Raw genomic sequence first — 20,760 nt, 5'->3', positions numbered from 1 at the left:
CATTTAACAAGTGAATGTATTTATGTAAATTTTCTTAGAATTAAAATAAGATTCGTTAGAAATGGTAGTCTATGTATATTAAAAAAAAATAAATAATTTTTCAAGGCTTCTAAATTAAAATTTTTTCAAGCCTTTATACATACATATTATATACAATACAAAAATTAAGGCCTAAAAGTCCTGTGTTTATTTACTTTACCTCTAAATATTATATAAAGGGTGGCGCAAAATTAACCATTCAACTGTTTACTAAAAAAAAAAGATTATTTTGAATGACGGAAGTCTTTATTTTGACCCTTACGTGCTCCATTGCTTGTCTGTTTGTATGCTGCAGCTGTCTAGCTCACAAGTGTCAAATATGATTGCCGTAGGACGATATTTGCAAATATCAAAAATCTTTCCATAATTGATTAATTTTGCGCCACCTGTTAGTTTTAAAATCTTTCCTTAGTCCCTTTGGCTTTAAATTCAAATCTTTTTCATCTTGCTTTGTTATTGATCTTTCCGTCTTGTGGACCTATATTGTAGTAGTATTAGTTAGCAATACATGAGCGTACCATTTGGCATTCACTTTGCCTTGTTGAACTTTTTCCACTTTATCTTCATTTTTAATGATAACTTTGATTTTGCTGACTAATGTATGTACATTGAAAAAATACTTCAATCAGTCAAATATGCGCACATGCACAAACACAAACGCTCCACTTGGCAAGGTTGTTGGCAACACATGGATTAGTTAACCTTTGCCTTACCAACACAAGACGAAATTGCATAAGTAATGTGTGAAAAAATAGCAAAACGAAATTGTGTGTACATACATTCAAATTTATTTTAGTGCGTGTAGGTAATATTGGGTGGTCGAAAAAGTCTTTTCGTATTTTGTCAATAGATGTCGTTGGAGTCATCTATCTCCAGTGCTACCAATCACATTGTGTCATATGATATGGTGTTAGAAAGGTGACATTTTAAGCTTCATTTAACCAAAACAAAATTAAACTCGGAAAAGTTGAAAAAAAGTTATAGTTGTTCAAAAATGAGTAAAAATAACGAAGGAATTCGCTAAATTTTGAAATTTTTGTATAAAAAAGGGAAGAATGCCACGCAAGCCACCAATGAAATTTGTGAAGTTTACGGAGACGATGCTGTATCAAGTCGTGTAGCATAACAATGGTTCGAACAGTGGATAAAATACGACGAAAAGATCATGGTTCAAGGGTGGTGAAGCTCAACAAATGGTCGCAAAGCCAGGATTGATGCCTCGAAAGGTTATGCTGTGTGTTTGGTGGGATTAGAAAGGAATTATCCACTATGAGCTGCTCCAGCCTGCTCGAACGATTGATTCTACACTTTACTGTCAACAACTGATGAGATTGAAGCAAGCAATCGAAAAAAAAACGGCCAGAACTGATCAGCAGAAAAGGCGTCACCTTCCATCAGGACAATGCTAGACCACACACATCTTTGATGACTCGGCAAAAACTGAGAGAGCTTGGGTGGGAAGTTTTGATGCATCCACCATATAGCCCTGGCCTTGCACCATCGGACTACCATTTGTTTCGGTCAATGCAGAACTCCCTTAATGGGGTAAAGTTGGCTTCAAGAGAAGCCTGTGAAAATTACTTGTCGCAGTTTTTCGCCGAGAAACCACAAAAGTTTTACACTGATGGAATAATGTCTCTAGAAGAAAAATGGCGAAAGGTGGTCGACCAAAATGGTACATATTTGGTTTAATAAAGTTTATTATAAATATATAAAAACATGAGTTAAAGTTTGAGTAGAAATACGAAAAGACTTTTTCGACTACCCAATATTTGTGCTTAAATTCGTTATACCTGCTACTGTACTTATAAAATATAATAATATGATGTAAATAAAGAGTATTTTTAACCGTGCAACATGTCGTATGAGTGACATTAATGTACACTTAGGTTGCAAACACAGTGTACGCTGAGACGAAGACGAAGATGAAGACGAAACGCAAGCAATCAGCTTCAAACGCTGCTGTACTGAATTTGAAGACGAATCGCTTGCTAGTTACCGTGGTTTCTGTTTGTTTGTTCTGTCTATGCTTTGGCACGTTAATTAAGTTAAGACAGTCGATAAACAAGTAATTAAATGAGAAGTAATAATCAATAAAAGGCATAAAACTAAATATATTTTAAATTATTTTTTACCTTAACGTCACAATTAGCCTTTCAGCACATATAATTGGCGTTTTATTAAAATTAGTCCAATTTTTAATAATAAGTGGCTCAATTTTAATTAGAATATAATCAAATGTGCTAATTGTCATTCTGGTATATTCCACAAATTTCTTTTCATCGTGGCGCAGCTCATCATACAAATGATGAAATTCACCAAATGCTTCTCTTCCCAAATTTATAGGGTGTACTTTTTTATTTACTTTTATACGTTTTAATTTAAAATATAAGCTTTGCTCAATCAGCAGGTCGTCATCTGATGAGGAATCCATTGCGACTAACATAACAAAAGCGCAACCAATTCGTCTTGCACTGTGCAACCTATTCGTGTCATATGATTTTGCTACTGTGGCAACGCCATAGTGTTACATGATATTACTCCTGTGGCAAGGCCATAGTAACAAATGATTCTGCGTAAGCATACTACAGCACCGCTTATCGAGTACCGGCCACTTCGTACGCAACGTTCCCGCCGAGTAGACGTGTTAGAATCGTAAACGGACTTTATAGAAATATTTTTACTTGCTTATTATATTTAATAGAACTGTACTAAATGTTAATAGAAAACCACCTGAATTCTGTGAATTAAACTAATAAAAAAGATATCCTGACACCGTGCATCAAAATAAAGTGTTTGATTTTGTGACAATTTTCAGAAGTGGAATTTACTTGCGCCCTACGCGGAAAAAATAAAATACAGATTTTTGTTTGTTAATACATACGATATGCCGAGATTCAGTGAACTAAAAGTTGAGCAATTGCGGCAGAAATTGCGTGAATTAGGGTTATCCGCTGCCGGCAATAAAGCGCAACTTGTGGAAAAACTATGTGAACATTTTAATGAAGAACGCTTTGCGAGTGCTACCTATCATAGTGCGCTATTCAATGAAAGTAAGGAAGTAGGAAATTCCTTTGAACATACGCGTGATGAAGAAAGGCCACTGAGTAGCTCGTCTCCGGTTACAGTGACGGTGCCTTCACCTTCATATACGCGTGTGACCACAACGGCAAATGGTGCAACGTTCACGGCACCTTTGAAAACGGATGCATATGGAGGTAATTGGGGAGCCAATGATGGCATCTCGCAGCCGACATATTATGGTGACGCAGCGCCGATCTACCCAGTTACTTTGCCCAACGTTCACGGGCAGCCGAAGGTATATGTGTCATCAGCCGACGCCAATGGTCGAACTAATGTAAGTACAGTACAGTACAGTAGTGTACCAACCGTGGCACATACATACACAAACAACGCTATGTTTTGTGTTCAAAGCCAACCACCGATCCAAAATTTACCTGCTAGCGCAGACAGCAGACACGTTCATTGGGGTGCGCAAACGATAATGTCGCAGCCGACGTTCTCTGCTGACAGTACAGTCATGGCGGATCAAAAACGAAACGACGTAGTACAAAACGAGCTTCGGTATAGCTACAGCACGAACAGGCAACAACATGTCGAAATGCCTAACGTAATCGGTAGAAACGAAATTTTAAACGGCAACGGTCAACATTTTCGTTGGAAAAATCAAACACCGATCCAATATACAATACAACAAACGAATGTAAGAAGCAATGAAATACGAAATAATGTAATGCCAACATTACAAGAACGAATGCTGCCACATGAAGTGTGTAGAAATGTAAACAATGAAATGAATACTAATAAATCAGTATTTTTTGGTGACGTTCGCGATATTATTGCAATTTTGCCTACGTACGATCCGAGTAAAAAGAATTTAACCTCTGAACAATTTGTGAAACGTGTTGAACAACTACGAAATGTGTATAATTGGAACGATAAAATATTGTTGTATGCAGTGCAAACAAAACTTGAAGGCGTAGCAAAAATGTGGATAGATGCCAGTGCGGAAATTTTTCTAAATTGGTCACATTTTGCTAATGAATTTTTGAACGAGTTTCCATGTTTTGTAAATGCTGCTGACGTTCATATGGAACTAATGAATATGAAAAGAAATTATAGTGAAAGTGCCGAATCTTTTTACTATAGAGTTTTAGCGACGGGTCGACGCGGTAATATTGACGATGCATCTATAATAAAATACATGGTAAACGGAATGAATGACGTTGATCTAAAGAGAAGTATTTCGGTTAATAATTACAGTACGTGTAATGAACTTTTACGGGCGATTATTAATTATTGCAAATATAATACGGTGAAAACGTCAAATTGGGTAAAGCGCGTTGAAGAGCCAACTCATTCCAGTGCAAAGAAAGATAATCAAACGAAAAAAACTATTTGTTATAATTGTAATAATCCCGGACACTTTTCGCGAAATTATTCTGAGCCGCAAAAACGTGAACGATGCACAAAGTGTTTGAAGGTGGGTCATTCCACGAATAATTGCAAAACGACGGTAGCAAAGACAAATTGCAATTCGGTCCACAAAGTTGAGAATGATTTTACCATTAAAGAAATCGAAGTAAATGGTTTAAAAACTAATGCGTTCGTGGATACGGGTAGTTGTCGTACGTTGATTAGAAAATCTTTGGCGTGTAAAATTGGACAATTGGAAAACTGTTGTATAACATTGAAGGGTTTCGGAGGAGCGTCATACGAGTGTACTTCGAAACTTAATGTTGCGTTGAATATAGACGGTAATGTGTGTAACACAGAAATGTTAGTGGTAGACGATAATATGATTGATTATCCGGTGCTACTTGGTATTAACGTAATACATGGTAACGATAAACATTTTGTGTTCAAAGGAAATCAAATGTGGGTTATTGAAAAACCGAATAACGAAATATTGAAACTTGAAGATGGTGAATTTGGTGATTTGAGCAAGATGTTGCAAAAATATAAACAGTGTTTTACAAACGAAATGGGTACAGTAGGTAAAACAAGTATAGTGAAAATGAATATAGTGTTATCGTCAGATACCCCTGTTAATGTGAAACCCTATAGACTTCCGTTCGCGCGCCGGTCGATTGTAAAGAACATTATCGAAGACTTATTGAAATGCGAAATAATCCGTCCATCGAGTTCTCCGTACGCGTCTCCAATCGTGCTTGTTGAGAAAAAGGATAACAGCTTCCGAATGTGTGTTGATTATCGTCAATTGAATAAGATTACTGTAAAACAGCCGTACCCGATGCCGATTATCGATGAGCTCTTTGCTCAGTTGTCGGGTAATAACTTCTTTACCACGTTGGATTTTAAAATGGGTTACCACCAAATTGAAGTGAGTGAGTGTTCGAAGAGATACACCGCGTTTGTGACCACCGAAGGTCATTACGAATACAATCGTATGCCGTTTGGGTTAGTGAATGCCCCTGCCGTGTTTCAAGAAACTATGAACAAACTTGTTAAATCATGTGAATCGAAAAACATTATTGCGTATCTGGATGATGTAATTATTCCCAGTCAATCGGTAAAAGAGGGTATACGGAAACTTGACAATTTTTTGTGTGTTGTTAAAGAAAACGGTCTAACTTTACGATTAGATAAATGCGAATTTTTGAAAGATGAGATTGACTTTCTTGGACATAAAATATCACGTGACGGTATAAAACCGGGTGAAAGAAAAGTTCAAGCGATAAAGCACTTTAGGATACCCACAACACAGACTGAAGTGAGGAGATTTCTCGGGTTAACCGGATTTTTTAGGAAATTCGTGGAGAATTATTCATTAATTGCACGACCGTTAACGAAATTAACAACGAAAGTGTGTAAAGAACAGTTTGAATGGGGCGAGTGTCAACAGAAAGCATTTGCCACTTTAATTGATAGACTCTGTAACTCACCAGTGCTAGTTTTATACGATTTTAATGCTCAACATCAAGTACACACTGATGCAAGCAGTGTAGGTATCGCAGCAGTCTTGTTACAAGCAAAATGTGAAGGTGACAAGTGGCAAGCAGTTATGTATTTTAGTCGTCACTGTACACCTGCAGAATCGAGTTATCATAGCTATGAACTCGAAGTATTGGCAGTTGTGGAAGCATTGCAGCGGTTTCGCATATACTTATTAGGCAAATCGTTTAAAATTTTCACTGATTGTTCTGCGATTTCATCTCTGAAAGCTAAAACCCCACCAATACCACGTATCTCGAGTCCGTCTAATGGAATACGACGCTGAAATAATTCATCGATCTGGGAGTAAAATGGCTCACGTCGACGCAATGAGTCGTGCCCCTGCACCGCCGGACAAAATTCTTCGTGTTGACTATGCTGATGATGATTGGTTATTGACAATGCAATTAAAAGACCAATCCATACGCGATACAATAGCAGTATTGAAAGGCGACAACGAATCACCGCAATCAAAACAGATTCGAAAAGATTACTGTCTTCAGCGAAATCGCCTGTATAGGCGCATAAATGGCAATTTATTGTTTGTCGTGCCTAAGGCAGTACGATGGCGTGTAGCTCGTTATTGTCACGATGATTTTGGTCATTTTGGTATCGAGAAAACCATAAAACGAATTCTTCAACATTTTTGGTTTCCAAGAATTAGAAAGTATGTAAAAGATTACGTGGCATCTTGTGTAGAATGCTGCTACTACAAATCGAAAGGTGGAAAACCAGAAGGTGTGTTATATACCGAACCCATGGAGCCAATTCCATTTCGACTTTTACAACTTGACCATTTAGGGCCATTTGTTAAAAGTAAACGAGGTAATACACATATTCTTGCGATTAGTGACGCGTTTACAAAATATTTAGTGGTGAAACCGGTACGTAGTACTAAAACTTTACCGGTTATACAAACATTAAACGAAGTATCTAGCTATTTTGGGTTACCTGCGCGCATAGTCACCGACCGTGGTTCAGCATTTACTTCAAAACAGTTCGTAAACTATTGCACTGAGAATAATTTGGTACATATTAAAACTGCTGTCCGAACTCCACGCGCTAATGGTCAAGTGGAACGTGTAAACCAGCTAATTCTAACATACCTCCGTACTACGTCTTCAAATCCGAAAGAATGGGATGACCATTTGCGTGAGTTGCAATGGTCAGTAAATTCCCAAAGGAATTCTACAACTGGGTATACACCGAATGAACTTATATTCGATTTTAAATTAAACGATATAATACGAAATCAATTGATGGCTGCAGTTGTTAACGACGAGGGTGAACAACCAACTGTACAAGAAAAACGTGACATCGCATGGTCTTCGATTCAAGAACATCGTAACCTGTGGAAAGAGCGTTTTGATAAAAAGCATAAAACGCCCACTGGTTATAAAGAGCATGATTTGGTCGTAATTCACAATGAACCACCCGCAACAGGCGAATCTCGTAAATTAGAACCAAAGTACCGTGGTCCATTTGTGGTGGCTAAAGTACTTGGAAAAGATCGCTATCTACTTACCGATATCGACGGCATGCAAAACAGTCGACAAAAATTTTCATCAGTCTATTCGGCAGATAAGATGAAACCGTGGTGTTCTATGCCACCTGAACTTGAGCCGTCTATCGACGATAATTCATCCGACGAAGAAGACAGCGAAGCTGCTGACATCGGGGCGATGTCATCATCAGGAGAGGCCGAGCTGTCATATGATTTTGCTACTGTGGCAACGCCATAGTGTTACATGATATTACTCCTGTGGCAAGGCCATAGTAACAAATGATTCTGCGTAAGCATACTACAGCACCGCTTATCGAGTACCGGCCACTTCGTACGCAACGTTCCCGCCGAGTAGACGTGTTAGAATCGTAAACGGACTTTATAGAAATATTTTTACTTGCTTATTATATTTAATAGAACTGTACTAAATGTTAATAGAAAACCACCTGAATTCTGTGAATTAAACTAATAAAAAAGATATCCTGACACCGTGCATCAAAATAAAGTGTTTGATTTTGTGACATTCGCTTACTCGCAACGCAAGCGATTTCTCTTCAGCTTCGTCTTCATCATCGTCTTCGTCTCAGCGTGCACTGTGTTTGCAGCCTTAATATGGATATACTTATATATGTATGTAAAAAGGGAGGACAAACCTACAAACTCATACCACGTGTTGATGAATGGTTAATGAGAAAACATGGAGACACCGACTATCACCTTTCGCAGTTGCTCAGCGGACATGACTGTTTTCAGGAATACCTGCACCATTCTAACTATACTGGAGCAAGCCCTGGGTCATCAACCGTCCTCCAGCACCCTTATACGAGATATGTGCGCAACCAGCGGTAAGTGGGAGGCAGCGCAATCGTTCGCAGGTAAGATTATGACGCGACTTCCCCATATTGATTGGGAACGCAAAGCGTTTCAGCAACAGAGAAGGCGGGCAGTTTTGATGAACCTACAACAAGTACAGACGTTTGAGTGAAACACTCAATAGAGTATCGTACCGAAGACAAGACGGTAGTGAGTAAAGATAACTCTACTGCAAGTTTTCCGATGTCTCCATTACTTTGGAACCACCTATAAACATAGTGGGAGTAAATGGGACTATCGATGGTGTGTGGCCTTCATACGCCTACAGGAAAGGAACCTGGACGCAGGTACTTGTTGTGTCTTCGGACATAAACGCACCTATACCCAGAAGTTATACTTTTGTGGTCCCAGGGCAGAATTAGCCGAGGTGGAGGATTGTTATAGTATTAGTGGGAGCGCGCCCCACATACCATTGGTGTGACGGCACCTTTGAGATGTTTCTGACATTTTGATTTCAACCTCCTTAAAAAAAAAAAGAAAGGGAGGACAATACTGGTTATTGACTTTCAGATGTAACTGGTTTATTGTTTTTTAGGCTGCGTTATGCGCAGAAATATATCAGGGTGAATGCTCTAAAGTTCTCCTGGATGAAAATTAGAAATAGTTGAGAAGCACAGAATGGTTGGAATAGATTCTCACTAATTCGTCTCTATTAGATTTATGTATTACATACGATTTTGCGGAGTATCAGCATATGAAGCGTACATTTTGATACAAAAATCATTGAAATAGCTACACCGTAGCTGAATCAGAAGTGAAGATTACAGAAATGAAGATTACAGAAATGAAGAATACAACTCCTAGAACTTTATACTGGTTCGAATTTCCAACTTAGGAGAAAAGTGTGGTAATGATGAACGTCATGGTGAGTTTGCTGTACAACTTCATATATTTTGTTGTTGTTTAACACTCATTCAAAATAAAAATAAAAATATTGATGGCCTTTACTTTTTGAAGTTCTATAGAGTTCGTTTCACAGTTTCATAGCATTTTCTCAAACTAAATTGCTCATTTGTACAAAATCACTGCAATATCAAAAAAGCTATATTTTGTTCGAAATGTTATATTTAATTAAATGTAAGTATGTATTTGAAATAGTATTTTTGTTGTATATAGTATATAGGTGTACAAATCACATATTAGTTTTTATTTTGATTTTAGTCGTTGTACTTTTACTTGCAGTCCCCCAGATTTCTATGCCGTATGCCCAGATTGGCACAATCACATTTTTGTATATAAGGGTTTTATTCAGCAATGACAGTTTCGAGCAGTTTCAACGACTACAATCAAAAATACTCAAAATTATAACCAAAGCACCTCGGTACGTCCCAAACGAAGATATTCATCGCAACCTCAACATCGATGCAGTAGCAGAAATCATTCGCAAACGCGCCACAAATCATATTGTCCGTTTAATGAACCATACAAATACCTGTACTGACATGCGACAACTCCCATCAGCAGAAAGGGCAAACTCCAGGCGGCTCAAACAACCAACCCCAACTCAGCTGAAAACTAGAATAATTTAAAGCTATGTACATGCACTTGTAAACTCACACAACAACTTAAAAACTTGATAACAACTTGATAATGATTAATGTTATGAGATCTAAGCTGTAGAAAGAATTACTTAGTGCATATGACACGGAGGCAAAACAAAAAAAAAAAAATATTTTAATATTTCAGAGCAGTTGGCAAAATTTAATTTTAGTTTTTTTTTAGATAGATATACAAATCATGCAATACCAAAAAGGCGCCCTCATCAATGTTAGGCTGCTTGCTGTTTGATCACAACTACTTTTCGCTTCTTAGTTGTTTTTTGTTTTGTTTGTCGGGACAACTAGCAAGTGCAGCACTCAGACATTAATTAAGTCCATTGTACTACACTTGGATTCCCATTTAATTTTCTTTAAATCTACCCGATCTCCGAAGAAATCTGAGTAGATCTTGTGGTGCCAAGGAGCCAAGGTGGTCGCTTGTGGGTGTTAGTTGCCCATTTGCTAACCATGGCTGTGATGGCCGCAGAAGGGAGTGGTAAAACGGGCTCTGGGCCAAAGAAGTTTTCCTCAGAGCCCATCTTAGCTAAGGAGTCAGAGGTCTCATTACCCGCGATACCCACGTGTTCCGGGACCCATGTTAGCATCTGGCTATTATGTCTACCGACATAGTTTAGCCTAGATTTACAGGACTTGACTACCTCTGATGTGGTTTGGAGACTGTCTAAGGCCATAAGCGCAGCTTGGCTGTCGCTGCAGACACATATAGATCTGCCTCTCCATCGCTTCTCCACAACAAAGTTCATCGCTTATTGAACTGCATAGACCTCCGCTTGAAACACAGATGCATGCATTCCAAGATAAAAGTGTGCAGTTTTGTCCCGCTGGATTCCACGTAGACCCCAGAGCCGGAGCCATGCTCGGTCTTGGAGCCATCCGTAAAAATGCGAAAACAGTGTTTGCCGGGCTCATTTTCTGAGTCTAGGGTGGGCCATGTAAAATTTGCTTTTTGAGTCGGCTATAAAAAAAAAAACTAATCAATATTTTCTCAAACCTTTTTTTTTATTTTGAAGATTGAATATTGTCATTTATGAATAAAAAATAATATCGTTCAAATGACTGCCACGACTGGCTTTACAGTAGGCCATTCGATCAACCCAATTTTTAAGCACATTTTCGATTGTTTGGGCTCCAATTGCATGAATGGCATCTTCGATTTCGTGTTTTAAAGCACCAATCGTCTCTGGATGGTTCGCATAGCATTTGTCCTTAACGGCTCCCCACAAAAAATAGTCCAACGGGCTTAAATCACAGCTCCGAGGCGGCCAATTGATATCGGAATTTCGGCTGATTATTCGGTTTTCAAAAACGGTAGCCAAAAGTTCGAGTGTAACTTTGGCAGTGTGACAAGTTGCACCATCCTGTTGAAACCAAATGTCGTTCATGTCATCCTCTTCAATTTTTGGAAACAACTCGTTGAGCATGTCACGGTACCGCTCGCCATTTACTGTAACCGCGGCTCCCCGCTCATTTTCGGAAAAAATGGCCCGATGATGCCGCCAGACCAAAAACCGCATCAAACAGTGACTCATTGTGGATGCATTTGCTTCTCTACAGTAACGTGTGGATTTTCTGAGCCCCAAATCTGCCAATTTTGTTTATTGACGTAGCCACCGATGTGAAAATGAGCTTCATCAGAAAAGAAGAAGAAGACTCGCCACTTTGGAAATAGGTTTTCAATATTTCCCAATTTTGTTCAAGCGTATAGCGTCCCATTTCGTAAATGTCAAACCTTTAAGTAAATTGTGAACACATTTGACATGCCATTTGTGTTACCATTCTCAAAAAAATAGGTGGTTCAAAAAGCAAACGCTATATGGCCCACCCTGTAATTTGATTAAGTGTTCTTAATCTTCTTCGTGCCGTATAAAAATGTTTTCATTTATGAATCGCATAAAATTCTAATATTTTTATATTCGAGTGCAGTAGCGCAAGCAAATACACTATCTTGTAAAAACCATTTGGGAAAAGAATAAATTGCCAAATGAGTGGCTTACAAGTGTAATAGTGCCGATACATAAGAAGGGCAATAAGACTCAAGGTAGAAATTATCAAGGAATATCGCTATTAAACGTCGGTTACAAAGTGTTCACAAATATTGTGTACGAGCGTATCAAAGTTTATGCCGATGAAATAATAGATGAATACCGGTGTGGCTTTAGAAGCAAACGATCGACAATTGATCAAGGTTTCCTGGTAAACCAAATTTGTGAAAAATTTTTCGAGCATAACATTGATACATTCTGCCTATTTATTGACTTTAAACAAGCGTTTGATAGTCTAGACAGGAAGCAAATCAAATACTGTTTCCAAAAACTTGGCGTTCCATTGAAGCTGATTGAACTGGTTCTCTGCACGTTGAAGAATACTAAGGGTTGATTTTTTAGCAATTATCTTTTTTAACAGTTGGTTTAAACATCTGACGCACGTTTCGTGTTTTGTTTCACTGTCAACATTCTTCAGTTTGGTCTATAATTTAACCATGAATCGTCTTACAAACGAACAACGCTTGCAAATCATTCAATTTTATTATACAAATGCGTGTTCTCTTAAAAATGTTTAAGATCCACTTTTTTTATCGAAAAATTGTGTTCAGCGACGAAGCTCATTTTTGGATGAATGGGTACGTAAATAAGCAAAATTGTCGATTTTGGAGTGAAGGTCAGCCAGAAGAATTGCAAGAGCTACCAATGTATCCAGAAAAGGTCACAGTTTGGTGCGGTTTATGGGCTGGAGGTATCATTGGACCGTACTTCTTCAAAGATGTTGCGAATCGTAACGTAACTGTGAATGGTGAGCGCTACCGTGAATGATATTCAACTTTTTTTGCCCAAAATGCAAGAGCTTGACTTGCATGTCATGTGGTTTCAGCAAGACGGTGCCACATGCCACACAACACGCGTAACAATGGACTTGTTGAGAGGCGAGTTCGGTGAACATTTTATTTCACGTTCGGGACCTGTCAATTGGCCACCCAGATCGTGCGATATAACGCCTTTAGATTATTTTTTGTGGGGCTATGTCAAAGCTCATGTCTATTCAGATAAGCCTGCTTCAATTAACGCATTGGAAGACAACATTAAAGCATTTATATGTGAGATACCATCTGGTATCGCTAGGGACCAAAAGGTCTATGCGTGGCTTGTTGCCAACCAGGCTACCCTAACCTAACCTATGCTATATTTATTACAGATATAAATTAAAATATTTGGTTTTCCTGTTGATCTCGAATTCGAAAGAGAAATTAAATTTATTTGGGAATCATTAATACTTTTTTACGAGCTAAGTGTCACTAGTTCTTTTTACAATTTTCTTTTACTTATATTTTTAATTTTTATTTTATTTTATTTTCTACTCTAGTGCGCCTTCCGAACAACAACCGCTGTGTAACACTATGAATGCAGACGGCGTCCAACTTAGACTATTTTTGAACTATCGAAAAATGGATGGGGTAAGCGATGATAGTTTGGAGGAGGGATAAAATTCACCAATTGCTTACATGAAAACTGAAAGGAACTCGAATCTAGCCGTGGTTTTAATTCACTAGAAGCACACAAATTTGGTGGTTGTAAATTTCTCTGGAGGAAAATTAATCTACAGAAAGTTTAATTATTTGTGAAAAAGCGACAGCAATAAAAAAAAATATTAATATACAAGAACAAAAAACTCTGCCATCACCAGACAAATCGAAATGTAAGTAAGCAAACATGAGGTGAAAAGAGTGAAATAGAGAAGGTAGAAAAGGATAACAACATGAGAAAAAAAACAGTAAAAATAAAACGCAACTAAAACAATGCATGGAAAGGAATAAAACAACAACGAGGAGACTAACTCGAATACTTAAACACCAAATACTACTCCCAATATGAGCAACAGAGCGCCACAAATGCAAGCAGCAACACTTACGTGCACCATCACCACCAAATGTTATTTCCAGCGACGCGAAGTTTAAATTAAGAATGACGTTGATGTTAGCCGTTTTGCTCCCTAGCTATTGTGCGAAAATCACATTGCTGACAATGGCAGCGGCAATTACACAAATTCCAAGTGTTACCAGCAACATGCCAAAATAAAAAGAACTTTCCATCTATCTAATGTTTTTTCTTTGTCATCAAACATATTTCGAGTATTACGAGTAAGAACAGTGAAGCAATTTTGTGTAGCTAAATATTTTGAATAGAAACAATAATAATACGAGTATATATTTTTTTGTCTGCATTCTGAAGGGCAGATATTTTTTATGAGGAGCTTTTTCACTGCAGAAGTACACTCGCAGGTTTGCATTGTCTGCCGAGGGGCGACCGCTATTAGAAAAAATTTTTTCTTCATTTCGGTGCTTCATGCACGGAGATTCGAACCTACGTTCTTTTAATTCCGAATGGTAGTTACGCTCCAATCATCTCAGCTACAGCGGACGCCAATAAGGCATGCCTCGAGTGAAATTATAAATGTATTGGGATGAGACATTCAAGGCATCTGGAAAATATGAGTTTTGTTTTGTTTGTGCGAATTCGTCGAGTAACTTTCGAGATACCATGAAAGTCGTCTTAAGTACGTAAGGACATCACTATTAAGGGGGCGTCCATAAATTTGGTGTAAAACAAATATCGTGGTTTGACAGTAGTAATGTATAACGTCGAAGTATGATTAAATCTTAAGCATGTACAATCTGGATAATGGACCAAAATAGTATAATTTTGTTTTGTTTCAATCAGAAAAAAAATTGAGTGATATTTGCCGAGACCCCCCTCTCTTCAACGAAAGATTAGATGAGATTTGAGTCCACCCCCTCCCCCCCTTAAACATCTCACGTAATTTATGGACGCCCCTAAGCCAAGTTCGATCGTTGGAAGTTACACCCCTAGCTGACTTCCAGTGAGAGCTTGATGACGTTCGATTCAGTGGAAACGAAGTTATTGCGTCTAAACTGTCAGTATATTTGTGTCATCGGTACAAAAATGAGTTTCGAACCAGGAGCTAATATCAAATTTTATTTTAAAATCGGTAAAACGTTTACCGAAACATTTGAATTGATGGAAAAAGTTTATGGCGATGTTTGCCAGAGTTCATGAGTGCTTTACACGTTTCAGAGATGGTTGTGACGACATAAATGACAATGAACAGTAATTACCAAAACCAGTAATCACCAAAAACTTCATCGAAATTTTTCGTAAATTTATCAAAAATGAGTTGAAATCATGGTTGAAATTCATGGAATCGGAGCTGAATAGCTCCAAAACGATTTATAGCATTTTAACTGATCATTTGGGCTTACGAAAGGTCTGTGCACGTTTCATTCCGAACAATTTAACTGAGGACCAAAAATTGCTCAGAATTCAACATTCGAAAGACCTCATTAAAGAGGCGAAAAAAGACGATAGAGAACTTCCTTTAGAACATTGTAACTGGTGATAAAACGTGGTGTTTCCAACATTAACCTGAAACTAAGCGTCAAAGTGCCGAATGGAAGGCCCCAGTCCAGTCACCACCCAAAAAATCGCGTTTGGAGAAGTCAAAAATTAAGGCGATCCTCATTTGTTTTTACGACTCCAAGGGAATTGTTCACAAGGAATTCGTGCCAATGGGCCAAACCGTCAACGCAATTTTCTGTCTTGGCGTTTTGAAGCGTTTGTTGCGTCGCATTCGTCGAGTTCGCCCTGAATGCCGCGAAGGAGGGAGCTGGCGCTTATTGCATCATCTTATCGATCCACTCTTGTGACGCATTTTTTTACTAGAAACCATATTTTAACCATCAATCACCTGGTATGACTTATAATGTGACTTCTAACTATTCGGAAAGTTGCATTTGGCCATGAAAGAAAAACGTTTTGCGTTCGTAGAAGGCATCCAAAAAACCAAAAGGCTTGTACCGACATCATGAAGGACATTCTGGTCAATGACCTGAAACACTCTTTCGAAAAACTTTTAGATCGCGCAAAACAGTGTACCGCGGCCAGAGGGGACTATTTTGAATAAATAAACTCGAAGTTATGAGAACAAAACTGCTGTCGTTTTTATTCTAGCTCAGTCTAGTTTCTTTGGGAATTGACCTTTTATATTGATATTTCTTCGTTATTTGTTAGGCGCACCTCGTATGTCAATTTGTTCTTTTTTGGCCAATAAGAATTGTTTGGAAATACAAAAAGTTTTATCAAACCTGTATTTGGTAGTACATACACTTAGTTTTTGCTACGTTGCATATGTTTATTTAATGCAACAAAAACCATATAAATATTTTTTTCAAACTATGTGCAAAATATTATGAAAATTCTGTGAATTTTTTCCAAAATTTCAAACTTTTTAATCGGAATTCTTAGATTAATTTTTCATTCGCAGTTTTGTAGCCAATTTAATTCTAGTACAGTAAAGTGCAAAAGTCTACAAAATACCGTTGCTTTTTAACAATTTTTTGCTAACACTGTTTTATTTTGTCTGTCTTATTTTCTCCATTAAATTACATGGCACAGTGCTCAGATTTCCAGCAGTATAAAACTTAAATATTTCAACAATATTAAAATATTTAGCAACTTTTTATTTCTAATTTATTTTTCAGGTATGTAAAAACACATAACCTACGCTGTACATAAAGAATTCTCTTCTCCAGTTGCAAATTAAGCGCAATTGTTCTAACCACTTTATGGCTTCCCGGAATGACTTTCAAAGCTTTTAATTTCACATAAGAGGAAAAAATATAAATTGCAAGCTGGGTAAAAACAAAATTAAAATGAATATGGAAGCTTGGAAAGTAAGGCTGCAGGGTTACGGAAATATGCTATTATGTAGCTGGACATTGTTTCAACGTTGACAGGTGAGCTGCACTGAGCTGGGCTGAGTTTGTTGTGCGTGCTTTGATCACACACACACACCCATGTGCATATACGTACACGCATGGCATTATTTGCTTGGTTGGTGTTTACTCCTTGTAATTAGTACATTTCATGCAAATTACTTTTCAAAAACAATTGTACGAAAAAGCGTGAATGAGGTTGAGTGCATAGAGAATTATGCGCAAAAAAATGTATGTAATAAATGAGAGGAGGATTCGAGAGAAGGAATAGAGGAAGAGTTGATTCGGGAACATGCGCTCAGGACTACAATATCAGCCTAGGCGTTTGTAGGATTGGCATTTAGCGTTTGACTTTGGAAAAATTGTGCGCCTAGAACCGAGTCATGGTATTTTGTATTTCTACTTTTACAACAATATTAAATGAAAAAGGGAAAAGAGAAAAAACTATATTCAAACCACCAATGCCATTGCCATTACCAGCGGCGTTTTATGCACGCAGCCATACAGTCATGCAGTCGGAGATGCACCCAGACTATGGTAATGACAGTGACAGCTACTTGAAACAATGCAAAAGCATTCCTCACATGTCTTAAGGCTGTAATTTTCACAACTTTGAGATTTTTGCTTTCATGCATACAGGAAAATTATCTCACACATATGTATGTATTTACATATACATACACTAACACTTACACCTACTATACTTGCTTCAGATGTTGCTTGTCTTGTGCCGTAATTAAGACTGTCATTCATACATTCACTCAGTCCAAATAAATTTGCTCTAGCCGTAGGCTACAGCTCCGGATACAAGACACTTCTTTGGTTGCATGCCTGCCTATCTGCCACACTTTTCCAATTCACATTTCAGCTTTATTTTATCATTGTCGCTACTGTTTCCGCATTCATGCTCGACTAAGTACCTGTGAGACTACAATGGCTGCGGCGATGACTTCAGAGGAACCTAGGAAGCTTCCTTCAACCAACAGGTGCCCCCAACTCTATATGCATTTAATGGAAAATAGCATACAATATACATACTAGGGTTACTAAAAATGAATTTTTAATCTGTGTGAGGGAGTCAGGCCTATGCAGAGCTAAAAAGCCACAGGGGCTGTTTACAAAGAAGCATACAGACAAAAGTGGTATAGTTTGTGTGCATTTGAGGTACAATTTCCATTCAGGATTAAATGGCAGAGAGATCAATTTGCCGAAAAAAAGTCAGATTTTTATATATTGATGGATTTAAGATGGATGGATTGTGTTGTTGGTGTTGTTTTTTACTACGAAGAGTTTGGCGTGAGTATCTTTCAATCTAAAATTCTAGGTACTTATGAAGTCTTCAAGAATTGAGGAAATAAGGGACGAATTGGAACAAAACAGGCGCATAGCCAGGCATATATTCATATAAAGGGTGACGCTTATAGTGCTTTTTTTCACCACATGTCATTTGGACAAGCTTCATGCTTAAGCAACGTTGGGAAATATGGCAAACTTATTTTCAAAGTCAATGTTGTTTAGCTCAAAAAAAGGCGTTTATTGAAAGAAAGTTAAAATCAATTTTTTAAGGAAGTGTATTTTCACCTCGGCGGCTATGTTAAGAGCAAAACTGACGCATCACCCTTTTTGGGTGTTTGGCCGATCTTCTCCTCCTATTTCTGGCGTGCGTTTTGATGTTGTTCCACAAAATGGAGGGACCTACAGTTTCAAGCCGACTCCGAACGGCAGATATTTTTATGATGAGCTTTTTCATGGCAGAACTACACTCGGAGGTTTGCCATTGCTTTGCAGAAAAAACTTTTTCTATCATTTCCGAATGGTAATCACGCACCAATCTATTCGGCTACGGTGACCGTTATATTCTATGCCATACTGCTGGAAAAAATAAAGGCTATATGTTTTCGGAATACTTAATTCAGAAGCTGCTGTAGTCTCAGCTGGATGAAGGGGACATAATAGCCTATCCTTTCCAGTGCAGCTGCCCGGACCTGGCATTCTCAAGGAAAAAATGCCCTAAAGGTACAAAGGTACTCAACCCCACCCAAAAAGATGTCATGGCGATATCAATAAATGCATTTACTCCTAGCGATTGTTGTTTTCTTTTTTAATTTCTCCAATGACTGAAAGCCTCGTAGCCAGTGCCACTTATATAATTCATATTGTAATTTATTAGTGTATAAATAACATTATAAATAAATAATTTCTCCAAACATAAAATCACCCGTACATAAAAGTGCTCAGGGTATGCTTCTGCTGGCTATATCACCTTCAGCTTCACAGTGATCCGTCAAAGTAGATCGAAAAAGGAGAGATTGTACAATTCTGAAATATAAGCAGTAACCCTCGTAAAAACAGGCATGATTCAACAATTTCAATGAAGTTTATAATTTTTTCCTGATGTGTCCTCCACTCCAACTCCACTACCTGACTACTTTGACTTCCTGCCTTTTTGTCTATTAGTCGATCTGTCAGCCTTGCGTGTCCTCTGCTTGCATGTGAGGCTCATTCGAATAATGCATACGTACAAAAACAACAAAAATGGCTTGAGTAGTTGAGAAAATAGATAGCAGTTACACTGCAACAATTGGTAACTTACAGTCGCTACGCCTTGCAGAGACAATTGATGTTGAGTAATTGCGAAATTGTTTAAAGTCAAGTGTAAAGTAGTCAAAGTCAAAGTACGAGTACATACGTACATATGTATGTGTGCGCTATATAAATATCGAAAGCCCAGTATTTTGGCACAGTTTGAGGAGTAAAAGTTGTGTGTTTGAATTGATGATAGAAGTTTTAGCTTGGTACTAATTTGCTTTGCACAAAATGCTCATAAAGAGGTTTTGGACTTTAAAGTGCGGGTGGAAAGAAAATTACTGATAGTGCAGGCAAAGGACTTAATATAACTTAATAGTGCTACTACTATTTTTATCTTGTGATAGGAGGATAGACCGATAATTTTTAGAAGCGATGGCATCGTGCCCTTAAATCTAACATTTTGCTTGTCAAGCAGCTTATTTCAAATGCTTACAGTTTTACTTGATCTGTCGAAGAGTCTTACTGTGACAGCCAACGGCCTTCTTTCCTAAAATTGGAGAAAATCGTACTTCGGACGTTTAATAAACAATATTTTTTGCGGGAAACACGATCCCTTAAGTAAAAAAAAAAACTGAATACTATTATGAGAACCTTTCAATATCGGTGGTGGCTGGATTTATTTGATTTAATTGGTACGTATTTGAATATAACTTGAAAAGTTATGGGAATCCCACTACGAAATTTTCAGGGAATCCTGAGCGTAGCCTAATGCAAAAATAAGAAAAAAATATCTAAGCGGGCGTGGTTTTCAAAAATGACTAGAAAATTGTTATCCAAGAATTAAAAAAAAAATTATTTAAAGAGTATATTTTATTTAAATTTTTTTTTTTTTTAAATGGCAGAAGGAACCAAAGATATTTGACTTTAAATAACTATAATAAAATTTTCAAATAATGAATAAATCTCAAAATTAGGATTTGTTTTTACTATTCCTTATTTGTTTCTTACAATACTCAAGCCTTGTAGGCTTCAGATTCTTAGCAAATTTGTTGACTATGTCCAAAATATTTAGATTAAATACTGGAAATATTAAGTTTTTTTCAGTAATTCTCATATCAAAGAAAAATGGTAAAATGTGCCGAATTTTCTCTTTGTTGACTGCCGTTGTTAACACTCTGTATCTCAAAACTGAAGGTAGAAGAAATAAAAATCAGCACAAGAATGTATTTAGTGTGAAATGTCACGTACATAATAGAGTAGGCCGAAAAAAAGTGTTTTTTTAGGATCGAATTCTAATAATGGGGAAAAGTTGCAATGTTAACTTTTTATTGCGAACATACGAGTACATAAATATTTTTGTAGCCCAGAACCCACCACGTGGAGGTTGCTGCATTTTGGGTTCCTATTTTTTTGTTTTTTTTCTTTTGTTTAATTTTTTTAAATTTTTTTTTGTTTTGCTTTTATTTATTTTTCCATTTGTATTATTTTTTATTTTA

At 37.4% G+C, this 20,760-nt stretch overlaps 1 protein-coding gene across 1 annotated transcript; it reads left to right on the top strand.

Moving 5' to 3' along the window:
• Nucleotides 1-2,926: 2,926 nt before the first annotated feature.
• Nucleotides 2,927-6,301, top strand: LOC129238219 (uncharacterized). The gene has a single exon (XM_054873260.1). It carries the CDS (start codon nt 2,927-2,929, stop codon nt 6,299-6,301), a length of 3,375 nt encoding a protein of 1,124 aa, XP_054729235.1.
• Nucleotides 6,302-20,760: the final 14,459 nt, after the last annotated feature.

Source organism: Anastrepha obliqua, chromosome 2 (assembly GCF_027943255.1).
Source record: "Anastrepha obliqua isolate idAnaObli1 chromosome 2, idAnaObli1_1.0, whole genome shotgun sequence".
Classification (NCBI taxonomy): Eukaryota; Metazoa; Arthropoda; class Insecta; order Diptera; family Tephritidae; genus Anastrepha; species Anastrepha obliqua.
Note: the sequence above shows the minus strand (reverse complement) of the source record. Positions and strands in the feature narration are given on the sequence as shown.